Source organism: Microtus pennsylvanicus, chromosome 2, assembly GCF_037038515.1.
Source record: "Microtus pennsylvanicus isolate mMicPen1 chromosome 2, mMicPen1.hap1, whole genome shotgun sequence".
NCBI lineage: Eukaryota > Metazoa > Chordata > Mammalia > Rodentia > Cricetidae > Microtus > Microtus pennsylvanicus.
Window position 1 is genome coordinate 123,395,922 of NC_134580.1, and position 25,174 is coordinate 123,421,095.

At 42.8% G+C, this 25,174-nt stretch overlaps 1 protein-coding gene across 7 annotated transcripts in view; it reads right to left on the reverse strand.

Annotated features, from left to right (window-relative positions):
• The window catches only part of Ralgapa2 (Ral GTPase activating protein catalytic subunit alpha 2), a 257,852-nt gene that overhangs the window by 224,291 nt on the left and 8,387 nt on the right, over window positions 1-25,174 (reverse strand). For all 7 annotated transcript variants that reach the window (XR_012909718.1, XM_075962383.1, XM_075962381.1 and 4 more), the window contains exons 2-3: window positions 5,996-6,106; window positions 489-541 (exon numbers count right to left, since the gene is read on the reverse strand). Coding sequence is in view for 6 of the 7 variants with exons in the window: in XM_075962383.1 (XP_075818498.1) it covers window positions 489-541; window positions 5,996-6,106 (164 nt within the window). In the remaining variant the exon portion in view is untranslated. The remainder of the gene's footprint in view (window positions 1-488; window positions 542-5,995; window positions 6,107-25,174) is intronic.

Here is a 25,174-nt window from a genome sequence, read left to right on the forward strand (position 1 = left end):
ATCTGACACCTCTTCTAGCCTCCAAGGGCACTGAACATCTGGTGCACAGACGCAAATGCAGGCAACACACCCCCATCCATACACATAAATTTTAAAATATTACACATATGTGGAAAACTGAGTTTCTATATATCACCTGCAGTTTGGGGACATAGGACATTTATGTAAAAGTCACATGAAAGTTCATATGGAAAGGAAGACAGCAATAGCTTATTACTATTTAGAATGTGTTTACTCGTCCAACTAGTATGTTTACATCTAGTTGGTCACACAAGCAACACTTTAGTACATTTTTTAAAAGAAAAATCATGTGAACACTTTTAGCAGTATCTGTTGTAAAAGTAGGGAGAGGGCAAGGTACAGCCATTTCTATTCGTCTTCAAGTAAAATGAAGGCTCAAATAAAGTATTGCATTTTTAACAAGGATTTTAAAAGCTAAAATAATAACAATAATAAGTAGCAAAAATAATAATAGTACCAAAACTTACTTCAAAAAGAAAGAGGATGGAGTCCAGCTCCTCCCTTTGTGACTTATTATTCCCTGGAAATTAAGAAAAAAAAATGAGTCAACATGCTAGCACTTAAGCTTTAGAATCTCATACATGATGCTAAAAGGCATCTCCCATGCTGCAGACATGCATTAGGAACTAACTACCGGCACTCAGGGGGAGCACTGCTAGAAAGAGGGCCCCGAGTTGGTACATCGGGTCCATGTCACCCACAGCCACCTCTTACTCTTATAACGTCCATGTTTTCTAAAGTTTGTTTCTTAAGTAGGTACTCACCAGCTCAAATTATGGGAAAAACGTGTGGGGCAAACCATGATAATATTAACAAGCACAGAGCATGACATCTATAGACAAGAATCTGTCTCCTTCATTACACAATTTTAGGCTTCATTTTTTTCTTTTTTTGAGATAGGGTATCATTGTTGCTAAGGATGACCTTGAAATTTGGATTCTCCTGCCTCTACCTCCCAAGAACTAAAATTAGATTACAAAAGGTGTGCTACCATACTTAGATTTATGTGGTGCTGGAATCAAACTCAGGTAGGAAAGCACTCTATCAACTGAACTACACTCACAGCCCCGCAATGCCCTTTTTGATAATATTAATTGGCAATATAAAAACTGTACTATCTGCCTCTAGCAGGAATTATCATTTATTGTCTATATATGACCCAAACACTGTGCTAAGCATGTAGCTTAAGTCATCTACCTCTAGAATCAGCAGATAGTAAATATTTTAAGCTTTTTAGATCTCTTACAACTATCAGACTGTGTTGCCACAGGCTGTACATAAATGAAGGGAGATGACTGTATCCAATGAATCCAATGGGGCATGGTGGTTCACGACTGTAACACTGTTAGTGTGGGAGGTCAAGAATCACCAGCGCTCAAGGCCTGCCTAGGCTGCACAGCAAAACCCTGTCTCAACAACAAGGACAAAACAAAAGTCAAGTAAGCTATCAGTTGCAGGCTCCTGACCTAACTGAATTCTCATTTACAAATACTAAAAACTGTCTGTTTCTCAGGAATTCTGCTGGGCCCAGGGGACAAAGGAATAAACCAACCAAACAACACTCCCTACTCTGGGGAAGATTACATTTTGACAGTAGAAGGCAAACTATAAATAAGTTAAGAAACCCATGATCAAAAGCAAATGAGGAATACTAAAACCAATATGCAATTCTGACTTGGGAAGTTGGGAAATACTTTGCTGGAAAAGCGACAACTAGGCAAAGATGTACAACGGGCAAAGAAGCAAGCGCTACAGAAATATGAGGGAGTCCCACCCCAGGCAGGGAGAGTGGACCAGACAAAGTTCCTGCCGCTGAGCACATCGGAAAACAGCCAGAAGGACCTGGAGGCTAGAGCAAAGATGGGGAAGATTTGAGCAGATGAGTTTAGAGAGTAGGTGCAGCAAAGGAAGACAGATCAGATAAAGTCACTACAGTGATTTGAAAATGAAAAGCCACTGAGGACTTTTCACAGTGATTGTGTGAGTCATGGCTTCAGCTACTATTCTGAAAAGAAACGGGGTAGAAGAAAGCACAAGAATAGTAGTGAGGAGACCCTTCCTAAAGCTCGTGCCAGTCTAGACAAGGATAATCAGTGTAGGCAAGGAGACAGGCCAATGATACATTCTGAAGACAGCCAGCATCTTCAAGGTTTTGTCCTGAATAACTGAAAACCTGAAGTTACCATAAAGTGATTTCATTATTCCTAGTAAACATTTTTTTCTTCTCTTTGGGGGAGGGGGGGTTCACTTTCCTTTTTGCACTCCAATGCAGACTGCACTAAAAGCAAGAGCTTCCAAAAACCTCCCACTGTTCCTATTGGTTATCACTGAATCTTTGGGAGAGTTTCCAAAATGGGACACAGTCTTTTCCCTACCATAAACAGATGTCTCTTTCCCTTGAATCTGAACTGCCTCACGATAGCCTTTGACCAATGTGACGCTAGCAGATGTGAGGCATTTTTGGCTGATGCTGAGACTCTGAGGCCATCCTGTAAAGGAATTCAATCTGGCCCGCCTGCTGGATAATGAATCTCCACATGGAGAAATACGGCATTCTGGTCAATTGTAAGACACGTGAGTGAGGCCATTCAAACAGCTGACCAAGGAGCAGAAGCTAGACTAAACCAGAAAAACTCCACAGCAGACCTAGAGAACCACACATGGAATAGTGGTTGTTTTAAGGCATTAAATTTGGGAGTGATTTTTCATATTACACAAACTAACTGATACAGTTTTGAAATACTACAATTTTCTAAAAGAATGGATGTAAAAAAGGTGAAAAAAGAAAAGGAAAGAAAAAAGGAAAATAAGTTATGACAAAATAACTTTTGATGGTTGGCTTATTTTTAAATCTGATATTTTAATTTTTTCATTGCTATTTTGTTTTTATTTGGGGTGTGTGTGTGTATATTGCAACAAGGTCTCACTAGGTAGCTTTGGCAAATTTCAAACTCACTATATAGACCTGGCTGGCCTTGAACTCACAGAAATCCATCCCCCTGCTTCCGCCTGAATGCTGATGTTAAGGCTTGAGCTACCACACTCAGCTAATTGTTATTTTGATTGCAAAAAAACATGACCCTTTTCTCCTCCAAACCAAAATAGAGTAGAGCAAAACTAGCTAAGTAAATACAGATCATTTCACATTTGGTATATCTACGCTTGTAGCCAAAATAAATTTTCTTAAGTTCAAGATTTATACCAGCTTAATTGGAGATGGAAACTGAGAAACACCTTAAAAAGAGCACACGCTGGCATCCCTGGCACAGGCTACTGTGTCATCTGATGTAGGCTAAAGCCCCAAGCTCTTGGTAAGACTCTGAGTCCCCTGCTGCATACCCCAGCCCACTGAACCCTGGGTCCATAGCCCTTCTCCTCCACACACTTGTTTGATCACAGCAATTGGAGTACCTCAGGAAGCCCTTCAGTTTTTCTTTCCTGCTAACCAAAAAGTTTGTCAACATTCATCCTCTAGCTTTTCTCTTTAGACAAAAAAAAGCCACTCTGAACTCATCTCTCTGTCTCTCTACTGTTCACTTTACCCCCACCCCCTTCTCCAAGCCCCACTATATCTGCTATCTCTCTCCGGACTGCCTACAGGTACAGTCCATAACAACTCTCCCTGTGACCAGTTAAAGCACAGTCTACACATGGCAGCTCCTTGGGTGCTTTCCTCAGCTCTACATCCCTCTGCTCCATGCCCACCTGTCAAGTTGACAGTTCCTCACTAAGAAATCTCATGTCAGACATGAGCTCTCACTTCCTAATCCCACTGCATCTCATCTTTCTGCATCATCAGGCTTTCTGATCTTGCATGCCTTGAAATCTCTCCCCCCTGGGCTTCTGTGACAACACAATTTCCTGACACCCTTCTACTAATATATTTCTCTCCCCTTTATTTGCTGACTCCCTTTTTCTTGATATACTTTCTCCCTTGGCAACAGCAGCCTTCTATCCCCTTCTCCCAAGCTCAGATAACCTATATTTCTGCTGCCCAGCCAATATTTATTTCTGTGTTCCACAAGAACCTCAAATACAGATTGGTCATAGCTGCCTTCATCTTCTTGCCTCCCAAATATTGTTCTCCTTGAAGGTTTCTGAAGCTACAACTGTACCTCATAAGTCAAACTGGGACCCTGAAAGGTTCTTTGACTTCTCCCTCTCCTAAGTATCCAGTCTCACAGGAACTCTTTCTCCTCCCTTAATCACCACCTTGCTGTGTTAGCAGCTCTCACGTGAGTGACAGCACCAGTCAGTCCCCCAACTCACGTCTGGGCCCTATTCACTCACCATTTAAGTTGTCTCAGAGGTAAATGTTTTTTATGGGATATAATTAAAAGCAAAGACCCAAATCCCTAGCCTGGAAGTCAAGGCTCAAGGTAGGATTTCCTACATACTTCTTTCTATTACCTTAAGTTTCAAGAAAAAGAAACAAACACATTCCCCACACATGCCCTAAAGGCACACTGCCTTTGCTCAGGCTGTGCCCTCTACCTGCAGTGCTATTCTCCATTCAAACTCTACTTTCAGCTCCATCCACCCACCTACAACCTTCAGGCTGAGTTCATCCCTGTGGCTAATAGAGTGACCAATCATGCCTACATAATGAAACCTCCACTAAACCCAAGACATTCTGGATAAGGAAGCTCCCAGATTGTGAAGAAGAATGTATCATGTACATGCAGAGTATTCTCCAACTCCATGGCAATCCGTAATCAGGACCTTCCAGACTTCACACACAGCTTTATCTGCTCATAGGCTCCCTTTAAAATCTCTATTATTCATCTGCAACTCAGTAAATGAACTAAAATTTTGTAATAAACAGGTAAGGTGTTTCCCTACATTCTCCCAGCTCCTCTAGCAAATTAACCCACCCCAAGAAGAGAGTATTAGACTCTTAATTATGGTCAGTCTGTCACTGCACAGGCAGCAACCTAGAACCTGCAAGTGGCATTAAAGGGGGCAGCTTTGTGGCACTCAGCCCTTAGCCTGCAGGATCTGAAACTACTTCCCTGCAGTCTGGCAAGACTGAATGGCATTAATGTGCACCAGCTGATGTTTGTTGGGGACTCTAGCAGCAGAATGATATGCCGTGTTGGTGTAAGAGACCGGGAAAAACACTTCCATTTGTTTCCCCTAATTTCCCAAACAGATGACATGAAATGGAAAGGCAAAGACAATAATGGCCCTTACTAATCAGCTGCTGTGTGCCAAGCTCTGTGCTGAAATCCTAGTGCATCTGTTAACCTGCTTCTTGCTGACAGGAGGAAACCAACATGCACAGGTCAAATAATGCTCAAGGAGAAACAGCAAGAAGGATGAGGATAGTCTGGCTTCCCAGCTACACAGTTCCTTCACCCAAATTACCATAGCTGGTTTGCTTTCCAAAGAATATTTTATATATGGGCATAAATAGGAAAACATATACAGACAAAACTCATTTGTAATACAAAAAACTCTCTAAGGATGGAAGGTATGGGTAAAGGACACACCTGACTTCATTTCACATCCCCCTGAATGGAATTTGATTCTGCTGCTGGGGTTGTTTTATTGTGTCTGGCTTTTTGTAGCAAGGTCTCACTATGTAGGCCACTATGTGTGAGTCTTGAACTCATGATTTTCCTGTCTCTGCCTCCATAGTTCTGGGGTTATAGCTTGTGCCACCAAATTCATCTTAAATCTGGATTTTTTAAACTGCCCATTGCATTATTTTTCTCCCCTGCTCTTTAAATAATTTGTCCCTTTGGAATTCATGCCTTCTGCGGTTCCTTCTATTTTCCCTTTAGCCATCTGCTGTTCAATTAACACCTGTTTGCGGGAACACTCAAGGGAAACAAAGATGTCAACCAGCCCACCAGAGTGATGTCTAAAAGCCTGGGGAGAAAGTTTAAAAATGCAGAACTTGTGGCTCAAGACAATGTAATATCTGGAATCTCCTGTATACTCAAAAAAATATAGTTGTAGAAATGCTTACCTTTTAACTTCAAACTATTTTCCAGTGTTATAAAATTTTCATAGAAGATGAAATATATCTGAGAGTAGTTGGTCTCAAAAAACTGCTTAAGATCGCTTGCATCCACATTATCTGAAAAGAGAAGTTTGCATTTACATCATTATTAGAAATCATAAATATGGCCAGGTGTGGTGGTTCAGGTCTTTAATCCCAGCATTCAGAAGTTAGAAGGTGTATCTCAGCCAGCCTTGTCTACAAAGTGATTTCTATTTCCAGGACAGTCAGGGTTGTTAAAAAGAAACTCTGTCTCAAAAAAGGAAAGAAAAGAAGAAAGGAAGGGAAGGAGGGAGGGAGGGAGGGAGGGAGGGAGGGAGGGAGGGAGGGAGGGAAAAAAGAAAAAGAATAAATAAAACAAAAATTAAAAAATATTCACAAAAATTTTCAGAAATAGAAAAAACAATAAAGCTAGTCTTACTCCCTTATGAGAAAAAACAATACCGTATTCTCATTTGTTTATTCACCTAAGAGAGGTCAGAACTGCACAGGGGGTACCACTCACCGCACCAATGTGCAGGAAACCGTGAGGGTCATGAAAGACTGTCAGGACTGCTTGGGGACAACACTCACAGACCAGGTGAAAGGCTGGAGAAAGTGGGTTGGTCTGTTGAGTTTCTTTGGGGAGAAGAAGACATGGAGAGTCATAGAAGAAGCAGCTTTGACAGGGGCCTCAAAGAGGGAACAGTCTGTGGACTTTTGGGGGTCTCTGGTGGAGGTCTTCTGCAGACAAACCTCCCCTCCCTCTCCACCACCACAGTGCTCCAGGCACTGTGACCAAGCACGTCTTCCCAATACATCCCTGCAGTCACATGCACTGGGCTCGTGTGTCCCCCTTCCTTCCCTCGCCTAGGTGCCCCGCCCTCACTCCCCCTTGATATTGTGAATCACGCATTTTTGCTGTGATCAGGGACTAAATGCCAGAGAGGTGGGTGGTACAGTTACCATTCCCACCGGGTTCCTTCTTCCCAGGGCCCTGCTCAACCCAGGCAAAAACCTCAGCTGGGGAGGTTATCCACTTTCAACAAACCTTTGTCCATTTTTCTATGATGGCAACATTGTTTGTGCCATTTACAAGATCCTGATTACTGGAGTTAATGCCATAGAATTATACATATAAGGGAAATTAGAAACAGTCTCAAAATTCTAAAGATTATTCAAGAAAAGAAACGGATGGGGCCACTTAATCTGCACAGAATAATATTCCCTGGATTTGCAGACCTGACTAATAAAATACTGCAACTCCATGAGGCACACTCTCTGCAGTGCCCAAGTCATAGAGCTAACAGCATGGGATCTACAGACCTGACTTCCTCTGGTTACCACAGAAGGCCCTTTTGTGTAAAATTTTTTACAAGTTCTTCAGAATAATGCATCTAAAATCTTTATAAACTCACATGAGTTTTCAATTTCATATTATTTTTACTGCCCAAAATAAAGCACCACCAAACAGTAGACTCCTAGTAGCTGATAAACTGACCTTGGTGAAAAAGGCCCCGGACAAAGTAGCGTCAGCCCACAAGGGAAGAACACCTTTGCTCTCTTATCTATGGATGTACTCACTTGTTTGCTTATTGGTTTATTTAGAGACAAGGTCTTCAACCCAAGCTCGCCTCCAACTTCCTATATAGTGGAGGATGACCTTGAACTTCTAATCCTCCCGCCTGCCTCCTCTTCTCCCGAGCGGCTGGCTTCTGAGTGGTACTAGGGATTAAATTCGGAGCATCACGCGCACTAAGCAAGCACTTTAGCAACCAATGACTATTGTCATTCTTAGGAGCAACATAGGCTTTCTAGGAATCCTTGACAGCCGTATTCAGAATCTGCCTGTTGCAACATGACATCTATGTTCTGTTGATCTCAGGATTTCCTGTTTTGTAGGTATACAAGTGGTAGTCATTATTTTAGCACTGACTGTTGTAGGGTGTTCTTTTATTCAACTGATTTATGAAAATATCAGGGGTTTAGTGATGTATGAGTGAGACTAGTTTCTATGAGGACAGGAACTGTATCTAACAGAGAAGACCTGATTCGCTCAGGAATCCAGATGCCCCGAGGAATGAAGCAGTAGGACGCCTCCCAGAACGGGAGAAGAACAGGGTGGAAGTCACAGTGGAGGTGCAGACAGACTGCCAGGAAGGACTGTGTATGTTTTAACTGCAGCTCAAACCACTGGCAAGCCTGGCACTAAATGCCCTTTCTGCCAGAGAATTAAGAAGAGGTGGCCCAGTCACTTCTCACTGTCAGCTAAACCACACCACCCACTGCCAGCCTGTCTGCACCTCCACTGCACATGACTGTCCCCCTCAAGCCCTACACTCTACCCTCTGGGATGTCTTTACACTCCTCAAAGTTTCCAAACTTTTTCCACTTAGATCCCCTAGGGATACTGGCGTGACTCCCAGATCATCCATCCTATAACTAGCTTGGCCTCATCCTTCAGAAATGGGATCGTTCATTAATACCTCAAAGAAATCCACAAATGTCCCAAGTATCACTTTATACTTTTCATCCAATCTCTTGCCTTCTTCCTTGCAGTTAAAGAGCTTCAGGCTCAGGAAGCCACAGGGAAACAAAGCATTCCCTTAGCCGGGAGGTACAGGTACAGAAGCATCAGTACAGCCCAGACAGGTTACTGGCTGGTCAGCAAATCTCCCACCCGATCTCTTGGCCCCTGGTCCCTTCAAGACATTCAAAATACCAGCAACCAGAACAAAAACAGGCCACAAGAACTGAAGGGCTTCCATATAGACCACAATGCTTTCCTAAAGCCAACGGCCTGGTAGCAGTCACCTTCCTTAATCACCCAGAGTCCTTCTTATTGATAAGAGATTAAAGCTCTCTTTGGCAGGACAAGTAGATACTTCAAGGTCATCCAGAGCACAGTAAGCCAAGCATAGCACTACTACAAGCATAGTGTTACTACACGTTCAGTTTATTTACACCAGCTCAGGACTCCTCACTGTCTTGGGAGTCCTCATCAAAGACAGCACTAAAATGAGCCAAAATTCCAACTTACCCTGATACATCTGTATCATTTGACACCTTCACAAGAACGGAAACTGCATGCAGGCAGGAATTCCACCTGCATGGTTCACTGATGCCCCTTCTGCCTCAAGAAATGACCTGGACTACCCATTTGTTAAGTGAATGGACGAAGTCTGATTACCAGATGTTTTGCACATCTACATCTAATCCAAGATCCAGAGAATACAGAGTAAAGATAGGTCTTGCAAAAAGCACTGGAATTTAGCACCCTGAAAAAAAAGGTTAAAAGAAAATAATTTTAGCAAAACAAATTTTAAGAAGAGATATAAAGGATGGGTTTGCTGTGGGGGGGAACCCCTATAACCACAAACTTTCTTTAGACAGGCTTTTTTGCGTAATTCATTCACTTATTGTACCCTATCACTGCCAACTAGCACTCTTAAGTCAAGTGCTCAGAAATTCAAAGAGAGTAAGAGTCAAAGCCAACAGAATGAACAGGTGAACATAACCAACAACAGCCAGGGCACCACAGCAAGTAGACAACCCCACACAGGCAAGTTTGGGATATTAATAATGCATATAGTTACGGTCTGCTTTTCACGTTACATGAGATCATTATGAGTTATTCTACTCTACCCTCATTACAACTCTGTGAAGGAGATGGAGCAGTGTGGGGATCACCTTTAAATGATCTCCTTTGACCTGTCCAAAACAACAAGAAAGTTAGGAAGTTCGGGCCTGGGTGGAATTCCTACCTGAGTTTCTGACTTCAAATCAAAACTAGAAGGCAGGTCAGGAATTTAGAGGAAATAAATGATCCCTGAAGATGTGCAGAAAAACCACAGGTAAAAGAACAGGAAGTGCTCAAAGTGAGCAGGCAGAGCAGAGTGAGCAATAGTCAGCAAGAATGGGGACCAGCATGACAGTTCACAGCTTCAGGGACAGGTGAGGACAGAGCCAGGTCGGAGGCCTCACTCCGCTCATCCTGTGTCTGATGAAGAAGCTAGAAGCTGTCTTATTACCATCAGACAACTCTGCCAACTACGTCCAAAAACACCACAGGGAAGAGAATGCCAGACATCCATCCCTACAGAGCTTGAGGTCTGTTCTAAATTTTTTAAGTAACCATTAATTACTCCTTCACCATCAGCAGCCGGTAAACTGCATTACTTTCCCATTTTCTCTCAAAGCTAATCTGTATATCACATCAAACTTTGCACTCCTTATACTGACAGCCTTTTCTCCCCTTCCAGCTGGAAGTCGACAGCAAAGACTAACGGCAAAACCTTTGGAGCAGACTACGTCTGACTGCAAGCGCTACAAGGTCTGAGACAAATGAGATAAATTGCTCCTCAATTTCATCTGAAAAACAGGACGAACAGTGGTCCCTAATCTGCAGGGCTACCTACAGTGAAGAGAAAATAAACATATGCAGAATGCTTGTAGAATGTCAGTTGGCATCACATAAATGTTACCTGTTTTGTATAATTACTTCGCTCCTGGCAAAGCTCTCTCACCAGGAAGAAAATAACACAACCTCACCTATGTATGAAGCCATCAAATTCAATGACTCAGAAATTCATATACTTAACAAGACCATCCCATATTAAATACTACTTAATCCCAACACAACAGTAAATACTGCCAACAAGCATACCCATGAAGTCAGGCCAATTCTCCCTCCATCTCCTTTTACACATGATCCTTTTCAATGGCAATTCTATTGCTCTTTAGTTAGAAGGGTCAAATATAGCTTCATGAGAACTTGTTTCAGCAGATCCCTATAGAACCAAATGAAGGGGAGTCTGTAGCCCATTCAGGAGTCCCAGCTGACTCAAAAGAAAAGAAGGAAGCTCAAGCCCAGATCCTCTATGATAGAGTACCTTCAGACCTCCTTTACCCACATCCTAGAGCGAAGAGCCACCTGGTTCCGGACACGTATTTGTGTACATTTTCTATTTAGTCCAATCACCTGAATAAGGTACTGAAGGCCAGATGATCAAAATCATAGGCTTGTGGCAGTGAAAAAGGACAAGTGAAGAATTCAAGGTGACTTACCAAAACAATCATTTAGAAACACTTGGTAAGAACAAGGAAACTGGAGGTTAGGGAGGGGAGCAAGTGCTTGCCGAGCAATCCTAAGAACTGAGTTCAGATCCCCAGCATCTATGTGAAAGCCAGATGCGGCACACACCTATAATCCTAGCACTTTTGGGTGGAGTTAGTCAGATCTGGGGGCTTGCTGGCTAGCCAGCCTAGCTGCAACAGGAAGCTCCAGTGGAAGTGAGTGAGCCTTGTCTCAAGAAAATGACATCAAATGTCAACCTCTGGGCACGCACAGAGGGAATATCTACACACAGGTCCACATACAAATACATCACATGCACAGAGAGAAAGAGTGAGAAAAGGGTGGGGGAGATGGAGAACAAGGAAAATAATGTACAATAAACTAGGGAGACACAAGGTTAAAATTTTGTCAGTAGTACGATTAGTTTTATTGGCCAATATTAGCCTTAGAGGCTGATATGATTTAAGTAATTGCTGAGGTAGGTACCCTCTTTTCTTCATTATGTAAAGATGCCATGTACTATTTGTTCCCCCTAGACACACCTATAAATTGTGCCCACTCACAGTGACTCCCTGCTGATCTCCTGGCCTGCTTCAGTAAGTGGTGCTTACAGAACAGTACTGGCTGGGAAAGTCTGAGGTAGTCAGTGATTGAAGAGAACTGAGAAAACACAGCAGCACATTTGGACCCAACCCAAGAGGCTAGAGCCAAATCCAGACAATCTGCAGTCAGAAGCAGAACCGCCCTAGGCAGTACAGACCCAACATCAGGAGAGTGAAAAATAGATGCTTGTTGAGGTTAGGCTCCTGGGAGCTGCTGAGGTCAGAACGGGTTGTTTTGAAACACTGTGGAAACAGTAGTGCAGAAGAAGAAAGTGGGTGCAAACAACCTCACTGATGGGAGGGCCAGCGAGTGAGCGAACTACAGCAGATGCCCCAAGGACAACACACTGTCACCTCCAGTTAAAAAAAAGAGTAGGGAAAATGCAGTCAGATAGCACAGCCTGCACCTTGACACAAACTTTCTATCAACAGTGACCCTCCTAGCCTGAGTCAGGAAAGGACTCCATGTGACATCAAGTGGTTCATCTGAGCACCTCCCGTGAGCGCAGTCAAGTGCTGTAAAATGCTGTCGCAGGTAAACAACAGGAGCTTATCTAGGAGAGGAAGCCAACCGTACCAGGAAGCTCTCCAGATTCAGCAGCTTTACTGTCCGAGAACAGAAGGCGTCCAAGGAATGACTGCATTTCCACGGCCAATCAACAAACACATTTAAGTTGTTATCATTATTATAAAAGAAACCCATTTCTGAAAATTGACTTTATATATATATGAAGACTCTTAAAATGTTACCTATACAGTATTCAAGAAGATGAGGCAAGAGGACTGCCACAGTTTAAGGACAGTCTGAAATATACGGCGAATTCCAGTCTAGGATACAAACTGAGACTTTGTCTCAGAAAGCCAAGAATATAAGCTAAAGAGTCTATGTTTCCTGTACTGCCTATGCACAAACACAAAACCCTTATGTGTGTGGAAATACAAATTTATGCAATGGAAAGCAAGTCAGATTTCGACTCTGAGCCTAGAGTGATCAAGGCCTCAAACCAATGTGGCTGAGGCTCTGGTGGGAGTACCCCATACAGGAGGGACTGAGAAAAGGTGGCATAGCCCTTTATCTTAGCTCTGTTTATCTCCCCAAGTGTGTTAGCAGGAAGGGACTCCAGCCTGGCTCCCCACCTTCTGGTTTCATGTGTGCATCCTGCTCCAGAGAGAGTTTAGAATAGGCATTAAATAAATACTCACTGAATAGATTATTAGTCAGCAGAACTTAAATATTCAGAGAGACTTGATAATTTAATCCCCTTCTATGGATGAGACAAAAGCATTACTGAAGGCCACAGTGAACCAGAAAGTGATTTATTTTTAAAAATCAGAGCAAAACTTCTTATAATAGTGGTCCAAAAGATTCCTAACTATGAAGAAAGATGAGGGCTTCTATCCTAAATACAAAATAAGTCCACAGCCATACCATCTCAAACATGCTCAATCTCATCTAAACACAAAATAAATTAATAAAACAGGACAACAAGCAATGATACCTACTCTACAGCTATTAATTTCTATTAATTTTTAAAATTAACTTCTAATTTTCAAAATAATGGCACCATAAGCATATATGTGTCCATCCCTTAAACTATTGTCAATACTCATTTTATAAAATTAGCTCATATCTATACACCATCTGCTATATTAGAAAGATATCTGGTTAAAAAGATGTTCAACAGGAAAGCTTCTAAGCTTGCTACTATAGGATTTTTTTAAATGAATTGATATCAATTTCTCTTGTACTTTTAGTAACTAAATTGCTTAATAATTAGGATGACGAACTATCACCACTTATTTACTGAAAGACATTTATACCTGCTGCATGCAACAGTCACGACTGCAGGTCGGAGGATAGCCTCAACTGTCAGCCCTTGCCTTCCAATTTGTTTGAGACAGGATATCTTGGATGTTCACTGATGCCTACCCCAGAAGAGCTGGCCTGTAAGCTTCCTGGGACTGTCTTCTCTCTGCCTCCAATCTCACCTTAAAAGGTCTGGAATTATACATAAACACTACACCCAACTTTATGTGAGCTCTGCAGACCCCTCACAAATTGCACAGCAAACACTTTAACCCGAGAACCATACCCACAATCTTGGCACAAATATGAGTTAATGCAACCAAAATCTCACTTTTAAAAAATTAAAATATGCACCAGGAGTGGTTCACATGCCTTTGATCCCAAAACAAAGGAGGAGGCAGAGGCAGGTGGATCTCTGTGAATTTGAGGCCAGCCTGGTCTACAGAGCAAGTTCCAGGCCAGTCAAGGCTGCAGAGTGGGACCCTGTTCCAAAAATAAAACAAAGTGCCTCCTCCAAGCTATCAATTCCCTTTATCTCTCAAAGTAAATAAAACACAAGGATCACACAACCTAAGTTCTGATTACAACAGTTACCAGGAATTTCAAAAAGAAAAACAACATTTAACATTGTTAGTGAGCCCACACCTTCCACAAATTCAGCCTTGAGTTCAACATACAAGGTAGCCCAAATCTGACCCTAACTCTCATTTTTATTCTGGGTTGTGTCCCACAAATCCAAATGCTAACAACAGCAGTTCTTCAGTTGCTGGCATCAAAATCCAATCAAAAATAAACCCCATCTCTTAACTGCATCTTAGTTCTCCCTACTGTTTCTCATCTCTTTCTCTGCATATCTTTTTTTAGTCTAAGACACAAATACGATTTCTATGAAGCTTTAAGAATCAGAAGACCAAAGTCTGTTTCAAAAGTATGCTTTGTAACACATGGGACTTCATATTTCTGTAAAACTCTCAAGTAGTACAATACTTCCAACCTCACCCAATTATAGGCACTAGACAGTTTTGATATGCAATTACATCCCCAAAATCATTCAGATATTAACTAATAATATATTCAAAACAATTTTGGCTCCTCTCTTAATCCCCTCCACCCACCGGAGCAGAAGTCCCTCCTTGTTCTTTGCAAGACACAGGCTCCCTCTCCCTTAGGTGACAACAATAAACTGCCTAAGAAACCTTAAGGCTGCAGTCAGAGGCAGCGGTCTAGGAGCACTCCCGAGGTGTACATTAGGCTTCCTCGTTTGTATTCATCTCTTGAGAACCTCAGGCTTCTCACATGCCCCTCATCTTAGATACCAACACCACACCACTCTGGATACTCCCAGTCTCATCCCAGGTCTCTAACACAGTGCACCCACCTGCTACAGCCAGTACAACTCAACAAATCTCGAGTCTACCACATTTCTAGTAGAGCTCAGACCCTCAGCTCTGCCTGAAGCCTGGCATCCCCTAAGAATATGTCCCTCACAGCCACCAGGTGAGGTTTTCGCCTTCCTCCTACACTCACATGATACTTGGCCTCGATGAAGTGTGGCACTTCGCTGCTCCCTCACCCTGCAAACACACACCCTGAAACTCTAACATAACACACACACCACCATTTCCAGGCCATTCTGGTCCTTCCTTCCTCACATAGACAAAGAGCTCCTTTGCTGCTCATCACACCATAGACCAGTGTCCACCCCAAGCCCAGCTGGAGTGGCGCACTGTCCCTTCCACCCCAGTACACTCTCCAGAAACTGTCGGGCCCGGCTCCTGTCTCCATTATCGGTGATTTCAACATTTACAGGATGATGCCTGGCTTCCTCATCCCTAATGAAGTCAGGCACTCCACCTCTACCACCCACACCCACAGGAGCCTCGACCTGGTGATTACTACACGCCTCCTAAGCCTTGGCTTCAAGTGATTCATTCTCCCATTCCCTGCCATCTTTTATCTTTCCTGCCCACTCCTGAACCCTGATCCCGTAAACTCTTCAACCCTACTGGGTCCATGGATCAAATCTTGAATCTATCATCTTGTTACGATCCATGTTGTACTCAAGTCCTCATTTCCTCACATTCCCAACTTAGTTTCCACAGCCATCCTTTTTTTAAAAAAATCACACTTTTATTTATTGGGAGTGGCATTTACATGTAGTAGCGTCTAAATGGAAGTCAGAGGACAACTTGCAGGAGTTGGTTCTCTCCTTAGTTCATGTGGGCCCGAGGGACCAAACCTAGGTTACGGAGCTTGGCAGTGGGTGCCTTTATCCACTGAGCCATCTCTCAGCCACCTCACCATCCTCATCTTTTTAGGAACCTTTCATTGTCCCTCAGCCCTTCCATCCTTTGTTCTTCCTTCATAAATCCTAATCTGTTTCATCCCTGGTTCAGCTGAATGCATTTATCCAAAACCAAGCCATGTGCTAGGTACAAAAGTTTTTTTTTTTTTTAATGTTTATACTAGGGATGGAGAGAAGTCTCAGAGGTTAAAAGAACTTGTTACCCTTGCAAAGAACCAGAGTTAGGCTCCCAGCACCTACATTGGTGGCCTACAACCTCCTATAACTCTAGCTCTCTGGGATATGACACCCTCTTCTGGACTTTGTGGGCACCTGCAAGCACACACACATACACACACACAAACAATAAACAAAACAAAAATCAATGCATATGAAAAAAAGTCCAGCATACATGTGATTTATAATGCTTAATAACAAAACAAGCACTTTAGACCACCCACGAAATGAAGGCACCTAGTCTAACCATCCTTTTGCTGTCCTGCTCTAAGGAGATTATCACTGTTAATACAATGGCCAATATTCAGTGTTCTCAAGGCCAAGAGAAAATACATATGTACCCTGTGCCCGAGTTTCACTAGCCTTGGCCTCAGAAAGAATGGAGACCCTTTGGGACTACTACACAATACATAATCTTATTTGCAGAAGAAAAAAATTCGTTTGGCTTCTTTGATACTTCTGTTTCTTACATACATTAGAGTCATATTTTACTGTTACCCTAGTTACATACTAATTACACTATTTAAATGTTTTAAATTCCCCCATATGTATGCATGTGTGTATGTATGTGTGTACATGTGTATGTATTCAAAAACTTGTCATAAACGGCAACTAGTTTCCATAAGGGTTCCACAGTACTTCCGGCTACAATCTTAAGAGCTGCCTGGAGCAGACACTGTTGGTCCTCTCCCTCACCTCACCCACTCACCCCCACAAACAGCCCCTCACTCTTCCTAACAGAGTGTACTCAGGGATTATCCTTCAGAGAATTGTACCCACTGGGAAGGCTGGCCTACACCACGCCCATAGGAGTGGACCTGACACAACTGAGCCTACTGTGAAGACAAGACAACCCTTGCCGGTGACTACCATGGACCCGAGCCTTTGACACAGTGCCGATCCATTTAAACAGAAGTCTCAGAGAGAGGTACTGGGAAAATACTTGTTCTTCAAGGGACATAATGAGCAGCCTTTTTCTGCCTCTGGCTCTCGGTCCATCTGGGTAGCTCTGGGTATTCTGACACCGAGACTCAGTGAGGATGACACAGGAGAAAGGCTGGAAGCCTGGACTGTCAACACTGGACTTCCTCACTCCGGCTTGCCCTGCCTGAGGACCTCTTTATATAGGAAGGGAAAATTCCTTTTATCCATTTCTATTAATTTTCTCTTAGTTACAGCCAAAAGCATCCCTCTACACAGACAGCTGAAATAAAATACAAAATAAATACTAATACCAATTGAAAAGCTCCCAGAAGCCAGGTAGTAGTGGCTCATGCCTTTAGAGGCAGGTGGGTCTCTAACTTTGAGGCCAGTCTGCTCTGTGGAGCAAGTTCCAGGACAGTCAGGGTTACAGAGAGAAAACCTGTCTCAAAAAAACAAGAAAGAAAAGAAACAAACAAAACAAACAAAGAAAAGCTCACATAAATCTCATCAGACATTTTAAAGGCAATTATACTTGCACATTCTTGTCCTAATCTGGACTGGGGCCAGCTTATATCACAGGGGGATGTATGTTTGATATTTGTTAGAGACAGAAATAAGATAGGTAAAGTAAAATCTAAATGGTTACCTCTTTCCCGCCACACTCAACAGCTAAGAAAACAAAAAAGTGGTGAAGAAGGCGGGGAAGGCCATCAAATAATGCTTGTGTCAAATAACTATTATTAATAATATAATAATAGCCTGCAAAACAGCTCTGCATAGGGTGACTCAATTAACCCTCGAGCAACGGCAGGAGGCAGGTACAGTCTTTACTGCTGTAGGAAGAAGGGTCAGGGAGGGCGGTTCACTCAGTAGAGCACAAGACAGCCACATAAGGATGATGTAGCCTTCCCGTCCTGGACTAGATATAATGCTAACTCATATAAAATCCCCCCCCTCTCTCTCCCCCCTGCGCAATCACGACCAAACCTGAGAGCAAGCGATAGAGGGAGAACATGCACAAATAAGACTGCAAGCTTACACAAATACCAGCAATGGATAAGGGACTACAGAATTTTCAAAGATTTTATACACTCAAGCTCACTCATATTTAAATTCTCATAATAGGCATATAAAATACGTAAGTACCCCCCAATAAAAGAAAAAGTGCTTCCCAATCTTTAGTAAAGAAATTTTTTCAAAGCTGGAATACTATAAAAGAAATTAGCAACTATGCAGTCAAGACAATGTCCACATTATTCTCTAAACTTGAAAAACACAACTTTTCAACTTCAAAGGAAATTTAACAAAATAATACATAAAATAATATCTTTGCCAATTCTAAAAGCAGCAAATTATATAAATTCCCCGTTCATCATATGCAGTACACTTTTGGAACAGCACACACCTTGCACTGAACGCTTGGTAATGACCTAATTGCTAAAAGGAGATTCATTGTTTAGTAAAGATTGTGTGTCTGTAATTCAGTGGAAAGAATAGAAAACAGAACTGGGCAGCAAGAGACTGCTTATGTCATTCTCAAGTTTGCACTAAGTGGAAATAAGCAAACATGGAACACCTTAGGATGCAAAATAAGGTGATGAAATTTCCAATCACAGCACTCTTCATTTTCAAGACCTGGTAGCCTTAGACCATATGAGTCAACCTCTTATTCTGCCAGAACACTGACTATAAAGTGCTAATGAGATGGTCCTTGCTCAGAAATGACAGCTCTGTAAATCCACCACAAGATCCTCTTCCAGCTACTAACCTCCTCCTGCCATCTGATTTTGAATCACCATGCTACAGGTGGTGGGTGGGATCTCTGACCTGGAGACAGCAACAGTAGACTTGGGCAAGCATGCGGGACAGAGGCATGGCTTTAGACAGGACTTCAGCCCTCAAGCAGAGGAGTAGGCACTGACCGCTAAGCTGCTCTCTGTAGAGGGAGGCAAGCATTTATGGATTTGCTGGGGTGGACTAACATTTTCTCTGGAGGATCACAGGAGCTTAAGCAACCGCAGCTGCGGAAAGTATACTTGTGGTGGTTTGAATGGGAATGACCTCCACAGACTCCATCACTTGAATGCCTGGTCCCTAGCTGGTGGAATTATTTAGGGAAGGAGTAAGTGTAGCCTTGTTGAAGGAGGTATGTATGTCACTACAGATGGGTTTTGAGGTTTCAAAAGTCTACAACAGCCCCAGTCTGTCTGCCTCCAACTTGCAGACAAGAAGTAAGTTCTTAGCTTCTCCTCCTGTGCCATGCCTGCCTGTCTTCGGCCATGCCCCTGCCAGGATGGTCATGGACTTACCCTCTGAAACTGTAAGCAAGTCCCCAATTAAATGCTTTTATAAGTTGCTTTAGTCATGTTGTCTCTTCACAGCAATAAAACAGTAACTACAACACATACAAAAGTGGACAGAAGAAAACACACATCATGGTTTCAGTGGTCAGCAAGCTTAGGATGCAGGAACTTGTGTGCCTGTCTCCTTTAAGCTCTGTCTTAACCACAGTCACACATCTGAGAAAAACGCAAGGCTCGGTGACACTGGGTTATAATACAATTAATAATAAGGCAGAGATCCAATTTCTCTCAGGTCATTTTATTAAGAAACACTCAAAATACAGAAAACATGAGTTCAAAATTGGCTGCACACCTGTAATGAGCCTCCCTGCAGTGTCTGATGCCTTTAGCATCATTTATATAGCTGTATCATTACTGTCCTGACCCATACACGTTTTCCTGGGCTCAGTCTTCCTGGGACAGCTACTGGCCTGTCCCCTTTTCATCCCCGTCTACAGTCTTACTAGTATGCCTCTCCTTTGTCTATTGCTGGATTACCAGTTCAGCCCACTTACTTCTAGCTTTCCTGTGCCATGGGCCACAGTGTTCCTGGTTTCCTGGCCTGCAACCTCATCATTGGTCACTGAAGAGTAAGGAAGGACACAAACCTCCTCCACAAGTATGTATGCTACAACTTTACACCACTCACTTGTCTAACACCATTTCTTTCTCTCTTCTCTTTTGTCTCTAGCCACTGCCTAGCTCAGGACAAAGCATTTGACTGTTCATGAAGTAAACAGTGGTGGTTTAAATGAGATTCCCCCCAGCTCATATTCTCAGGCATTTGAATATTTGGTCCCCCAGTTGCTAACCCCTGTTTGGGGAAGCTTAGGAAGTTTGTCCTTTTTGTCCTGGAAAAAGTTCATCACCGGGGGTGCGAAGCCATTCCCAGTTCAGCCCCTGCTTTCTGTTTGTGGTTCAAGATATGAACCTTCAGCTCTCACCTCCAGCTCCAGTTGTCATGGCCGCCCGCTGCTACACTTCCCTGCCATGATGGTCACGGACTCTCATCCCTCTGGAAATAAACACTTCTTCCTTCTCTAAGTTCCCATGGCCATGGTGTTTCATCACAGCAACAGAAAAGTAACTAATAGATAAGCCGAAGAAAGCTTGTGGTCAGACAGCCGAAGTCTGGTAAGTTACTCCAGCAGGTCTACTTCCCAAACAGGAACCACAGCAATTCCTGACCTGTCCTTTGCCCCCTGGGGTTCCTATCTATCTTCCCCCACCTGGCCTTACCCCTGCTCTTCTCTCCATTTTTTTTTTCTACTTTAACTCTAGGGACTGTGGTGCAGTTCCAAGACAGTTACAATTCAAACCCTTTGCCCTTACTGTTTCCTCTGCTTGGAATACTGTTCCCGAAAATAATGATAAGTGAGACCTTCTCAACTCAGGCCGTTGTCAAACACTCTAGAAAGTCTCTTCTGACCCCAATATCTAGACAGGTATGCACACTACCAAGATCCAATTTCCTATTAGCAATACTTGAAATTACATTATAATGTTACTCACATACAGTCTGTCTCAGTAGAACAAGAATCCTATGAGAGCTGGGCCTTGGTTTGTGAATATCAGTCACTCACTCTACGGAATAACTTAAAAACCAATGGAGATTCTCTATTCTAGACAGACTTGGAGTGCTCAAATCTATTTCTTCAAAAGACAGTGTCTTACTTCCCTCAAATTACTCCTTAAATATAACTTCTACAATCTTAAGTAGAATTTACAGGATATCAACGAAGGATTTCTCATCAGTGATTTGGGACAAAAGTTAGTGAACTTTATAGTGAAACAGGCATCAAACAGGGGCACTGCCAGCACCGTCTTGCGCATGAGCGTATAAAGGGGCTAGAGCTGAGGTTCCATCTCCAGGAACAGAGCAAATGACCAACCTAACTCTTTAGAACACCCCAGTTCCCTCACCCAGTAACTGGCCCAGAAATAGAAAGTGACCCAAGTAAGGCCAATCAGAGAGGTTCTTGGGAACTGGGTGGATCCCTGAGGAGGGGCTGGATTCTTCTCCTGACTCACTAGCTCTAGAGCTGTGTCAGGCTGAGGAAGCCAGAGATCATCTCTCCTGTGCCTGGAGAGCTGGTCTGAGAACAAAACAAAAGCACAGAAACTAAAAACAGACCCAGAACTGTGAGTGAGAAGAGAAAAGAAAGAGTGGGTGTGAGCGGGGAACGCCACGGACACTGATGACACTCCAGTCGAAGGTGCCCTTGCCCTGTGCCTGTTCCGTCCCTTCTTTCAGCTGGTGCTGCTGTGTGCGTCTTGAGCACAAAGGTGTTGGCTAGTACAAATACAGAGCACATCTTTTGGATGAGAATAAAGGAAAATGTAAAAACCCCGTCAGACTAAACAGATGCACACGAGTAGCAGTCGGGTGACTGCTTAATGACTACAGGGCTCCTTTGCCCCAGTACAAACTTTGGAAGGCCAGATATGGCAGTGCACGCCTTTAATCCCAGCACTGGACAGGCGGAGGCAGGAGGATCTCTATTAGATGGGGGCCAGGCTGCTTTAGATAGTGAGTTCCAGGACAGCCAGGACTATGTAGAGTGACCCGGTCTCAAAAAACAAAAATTCTGAAGCTAGAGGCCATGGTTTACAGCATTGCAAGAGTATTTAATGCCACTGAACTGTTCACTTTAAAAGAGTCAGTTTTATGTGATGTGAATCTCACTTCAATAAACAAAATAAACAGGCAAACAATGTGGCGACACATTACTTAATAGAATAAACTTTAAATATAGCATTTATTCCCTGGAGGAGGGAACTGGGCCAAATGATACATACATTTTGAAGATCATATTAAACTGTTTTCCAGAAAGACAACACCAAATTATAGTCTTATCAAATGTGTATTAGCAACCTCACATGTATGTTATTGGGGTGAGAGACCATTTTTGGTGTAGGAGGTTCTTCTGTTCATGTGTTGCTTTCATTGGTTAATAAAGAAACTGCTTTGGGCCTGATAGGGCAGAACTTAGGTAGGCGGAGAAGACAGAACTGAATGCTGTGAAAAAGGGCAGAGTGAAAGACGCCATGGATCTTCTGCCTGAGATGGACATCTTGCTGGTAAGCCACAGTCACGTCGCGAGACATAGATTAATAGAAATGGGTTAAATTAAGATGTAAGAATTAGCCAACTAATAAGAAACTAGAGCCAATGGGCCAAGCAGTGTTTTAATGAATACAGTTTCTGTGTAGTTATTTCAGGGCTAAGCTAGCCGGGTGGCCAGGAAGGACAACCAGCCTCTTCTTGCAACAAATTTTGATAATTGATAGGTAAGTGATAATATATATAAGTTTATATATCTTAGATTATTAGTAAAATGTGACATTTCAAATATGGCTACAGCTCATTTCCCTGGTTGTAACAGTATATTATAATTTTTCTTGTTAATGTGTAGAAGTTATTATGTATTAAAGATATAACTAACTCCCCTCTTACAAATGTGACATATTTTTCCACTTTGCTATTTACTTTTGATTTCAGTTGAAGGTGATCTATTTGTGTATGTGTTTATTTTAAGACCAAGAAAGAGATGGGAATATTCTTGCCAAAATAAATATTTGCAATATGATACATAAAGACACATGCTGAGGAAGATATGCAGACATTCTGCCTCTGCTTCAGCGTTCCTTGTAAATGCTAGAACATCAGGCCTAACTGGTCCACACACACCCTCATCTTATCAGATACAGTCCATAGAAGACAAAGGTTTATGTCGCAAATACAAGCAGACAGGAAAAAAACTAATTTAATTCCTAAAAGCATTTTCTTAAGTTCCTCTCTCTACTTTACGGGTTGAAAATACTATCAATTATTCAATTATTTCACTGTAAAAAATTCCTTTCTCTTTAACTGGAAAAGGTCCTTGGCGACAAAGCGAAAGTCAGTTTTGAGTTTTGCAAATTTAAAATCTGACACTAATACTTCCAATTTTGTTTCATGAGCATCACCCAAGCCATTCCTCACTACCCTCATCATGGTTTGCCCACAGGATTGTTTGTCCCTTTGTCCACAGAAACACTCCTTTCTTCTATCTCCTCTCCTTGGGCACCAAGGACCTGGTATGATGATGATGACACAATGCAAGGGGAAGCTAAAGCACTGTTCTGGAAGGACCATCATCCTTAACTCACAGTCTTAATACATGCTGACATCTTCTCACAAATAAAATGACCTTTAGGACAGGGAGGCTCTCAAATTCCTTAAAATATCCACATGGGTGGCTAGATACTTCCCAACTCAAACTATATGTTCTGAAACTATTGTTTATTTGTTTAAACTCATTCAGAATTCCACTGCAAATCCTGGCTTACCTAATGCTGCACACCTTGCTTGCCACAGAACTATGACAGACATACAGCTGCTAAATGAACAGGGGACTTTAGAGTTCAGACCTTTCTGGTTACATAGCTTTAGAGAGGGTTCTTAATCTCTCTATATCTCATCTACAACATGTCTCAGTTTCATTTGGAAGCATTAAATGAGTTGACATGCAAGAAACCATGGCAGTACTTGGGAACATAGAGAGTGCCAAATTAATATTATTCTTTTTAATGTTTAATATTTTAAATTTACTTTTATTATGTTTAATTATTGAATGGTGTACACACATGACTTCAGGTACCTATGGAAGCCAGAGGCATGAGATCTGCCTGAATCTGGAGTTACACGAGGTTGGGAACTATCTGTCATATATATGGTCTGGGAACTGAACTTTGGTCCTCTACAAAAATAGTACACACTCCAACTGCTGAACCATCTCCCCACCCAGGTATTATTATTTCTGCATAGAGAACTGTGTTACCAAGGGGCATCAAGAGGAGCAAGAAACTGTCCTGTTTGCCATAAGCTGTCAATCGGAAGACGAGGCAGAACGAAGTCAGGACCACAAGGGGTGCACCCACCCACTGAGACAGTGGAGCTGATCTATTGGGAGCTCACCAAGGCCAGCTGGACTGTGACTGAAAAAGCATGGGATAAAACTGGACTCTCTGAACATGGCGAACAATGAGAGCTGATGAGACGCCAAGGACAATGGCAAGGGGTTTTGATCCTACGTAATGTGCTGGCTTTGTGGGAGCCTAGCCAGTTTGGATGTTCACCTTCCTAGATATGGACGGAGGGGGGAGGACCTAGGACTTACCACAGGGCAGGGAACCCTGACTGCTCTTTGGACTGGAGAGGGAGGGGGAAAGGAGTGGGGGGAGGGGGAGAAGGGTGGGAGGAGGGGGAGGGAAATGGGAGGCTTGGAAGAGGTGGAAACTTGTTTTTTTTTTCTCATTTTCTCAATAAAAAAAAGATTTAAAAAAAAGAAAAGAAAATGCATAAATGTCTAATGAGAGGTAAAACATGCTGTAGGAATTCTGCAGAAAGCTAATTTCAGGACAGAGGACAAGACAGTTTATGTGGAACTGCAGTGTGAGTGTGCGTGTGTGTGCGTCCTGTCCCAGAAGCACTGTAAACAGCAGGATGGAAACCACTTGACAGGGTCAGAGAAGGTGCTTGGTTCGAGTTCTAAGAGAAGGGACAGAGTTAACCACATGTGAGACTGAGTGGAGGAACTCCCTGGGAGACAAAGGAGACCTAGGGAAGGCATGTAGAGATTTCAGACTACATACGGGTCTGAGCCCTGGGAAAGAGAAAAGGAAAGGACAGGGCTGAGCATAGTGGTCTGCCACGAAGTTCCAAAAGGTCTTGGCCTGAGTAAGGGGACCTCAAGGCTCTCTTCTAACTGCACCTGGGTCTCTGCAAGGAAGCTTGGTTTGTTACTCAGCTAGAAGCTGCCTGAGGGAAGCTCAGCTTTGGAAGAAACTGGTGGATCCAGGTGGATGCCAGTCAGTCACACCGTATGCAGCAGGAACAAGAACCCTACATT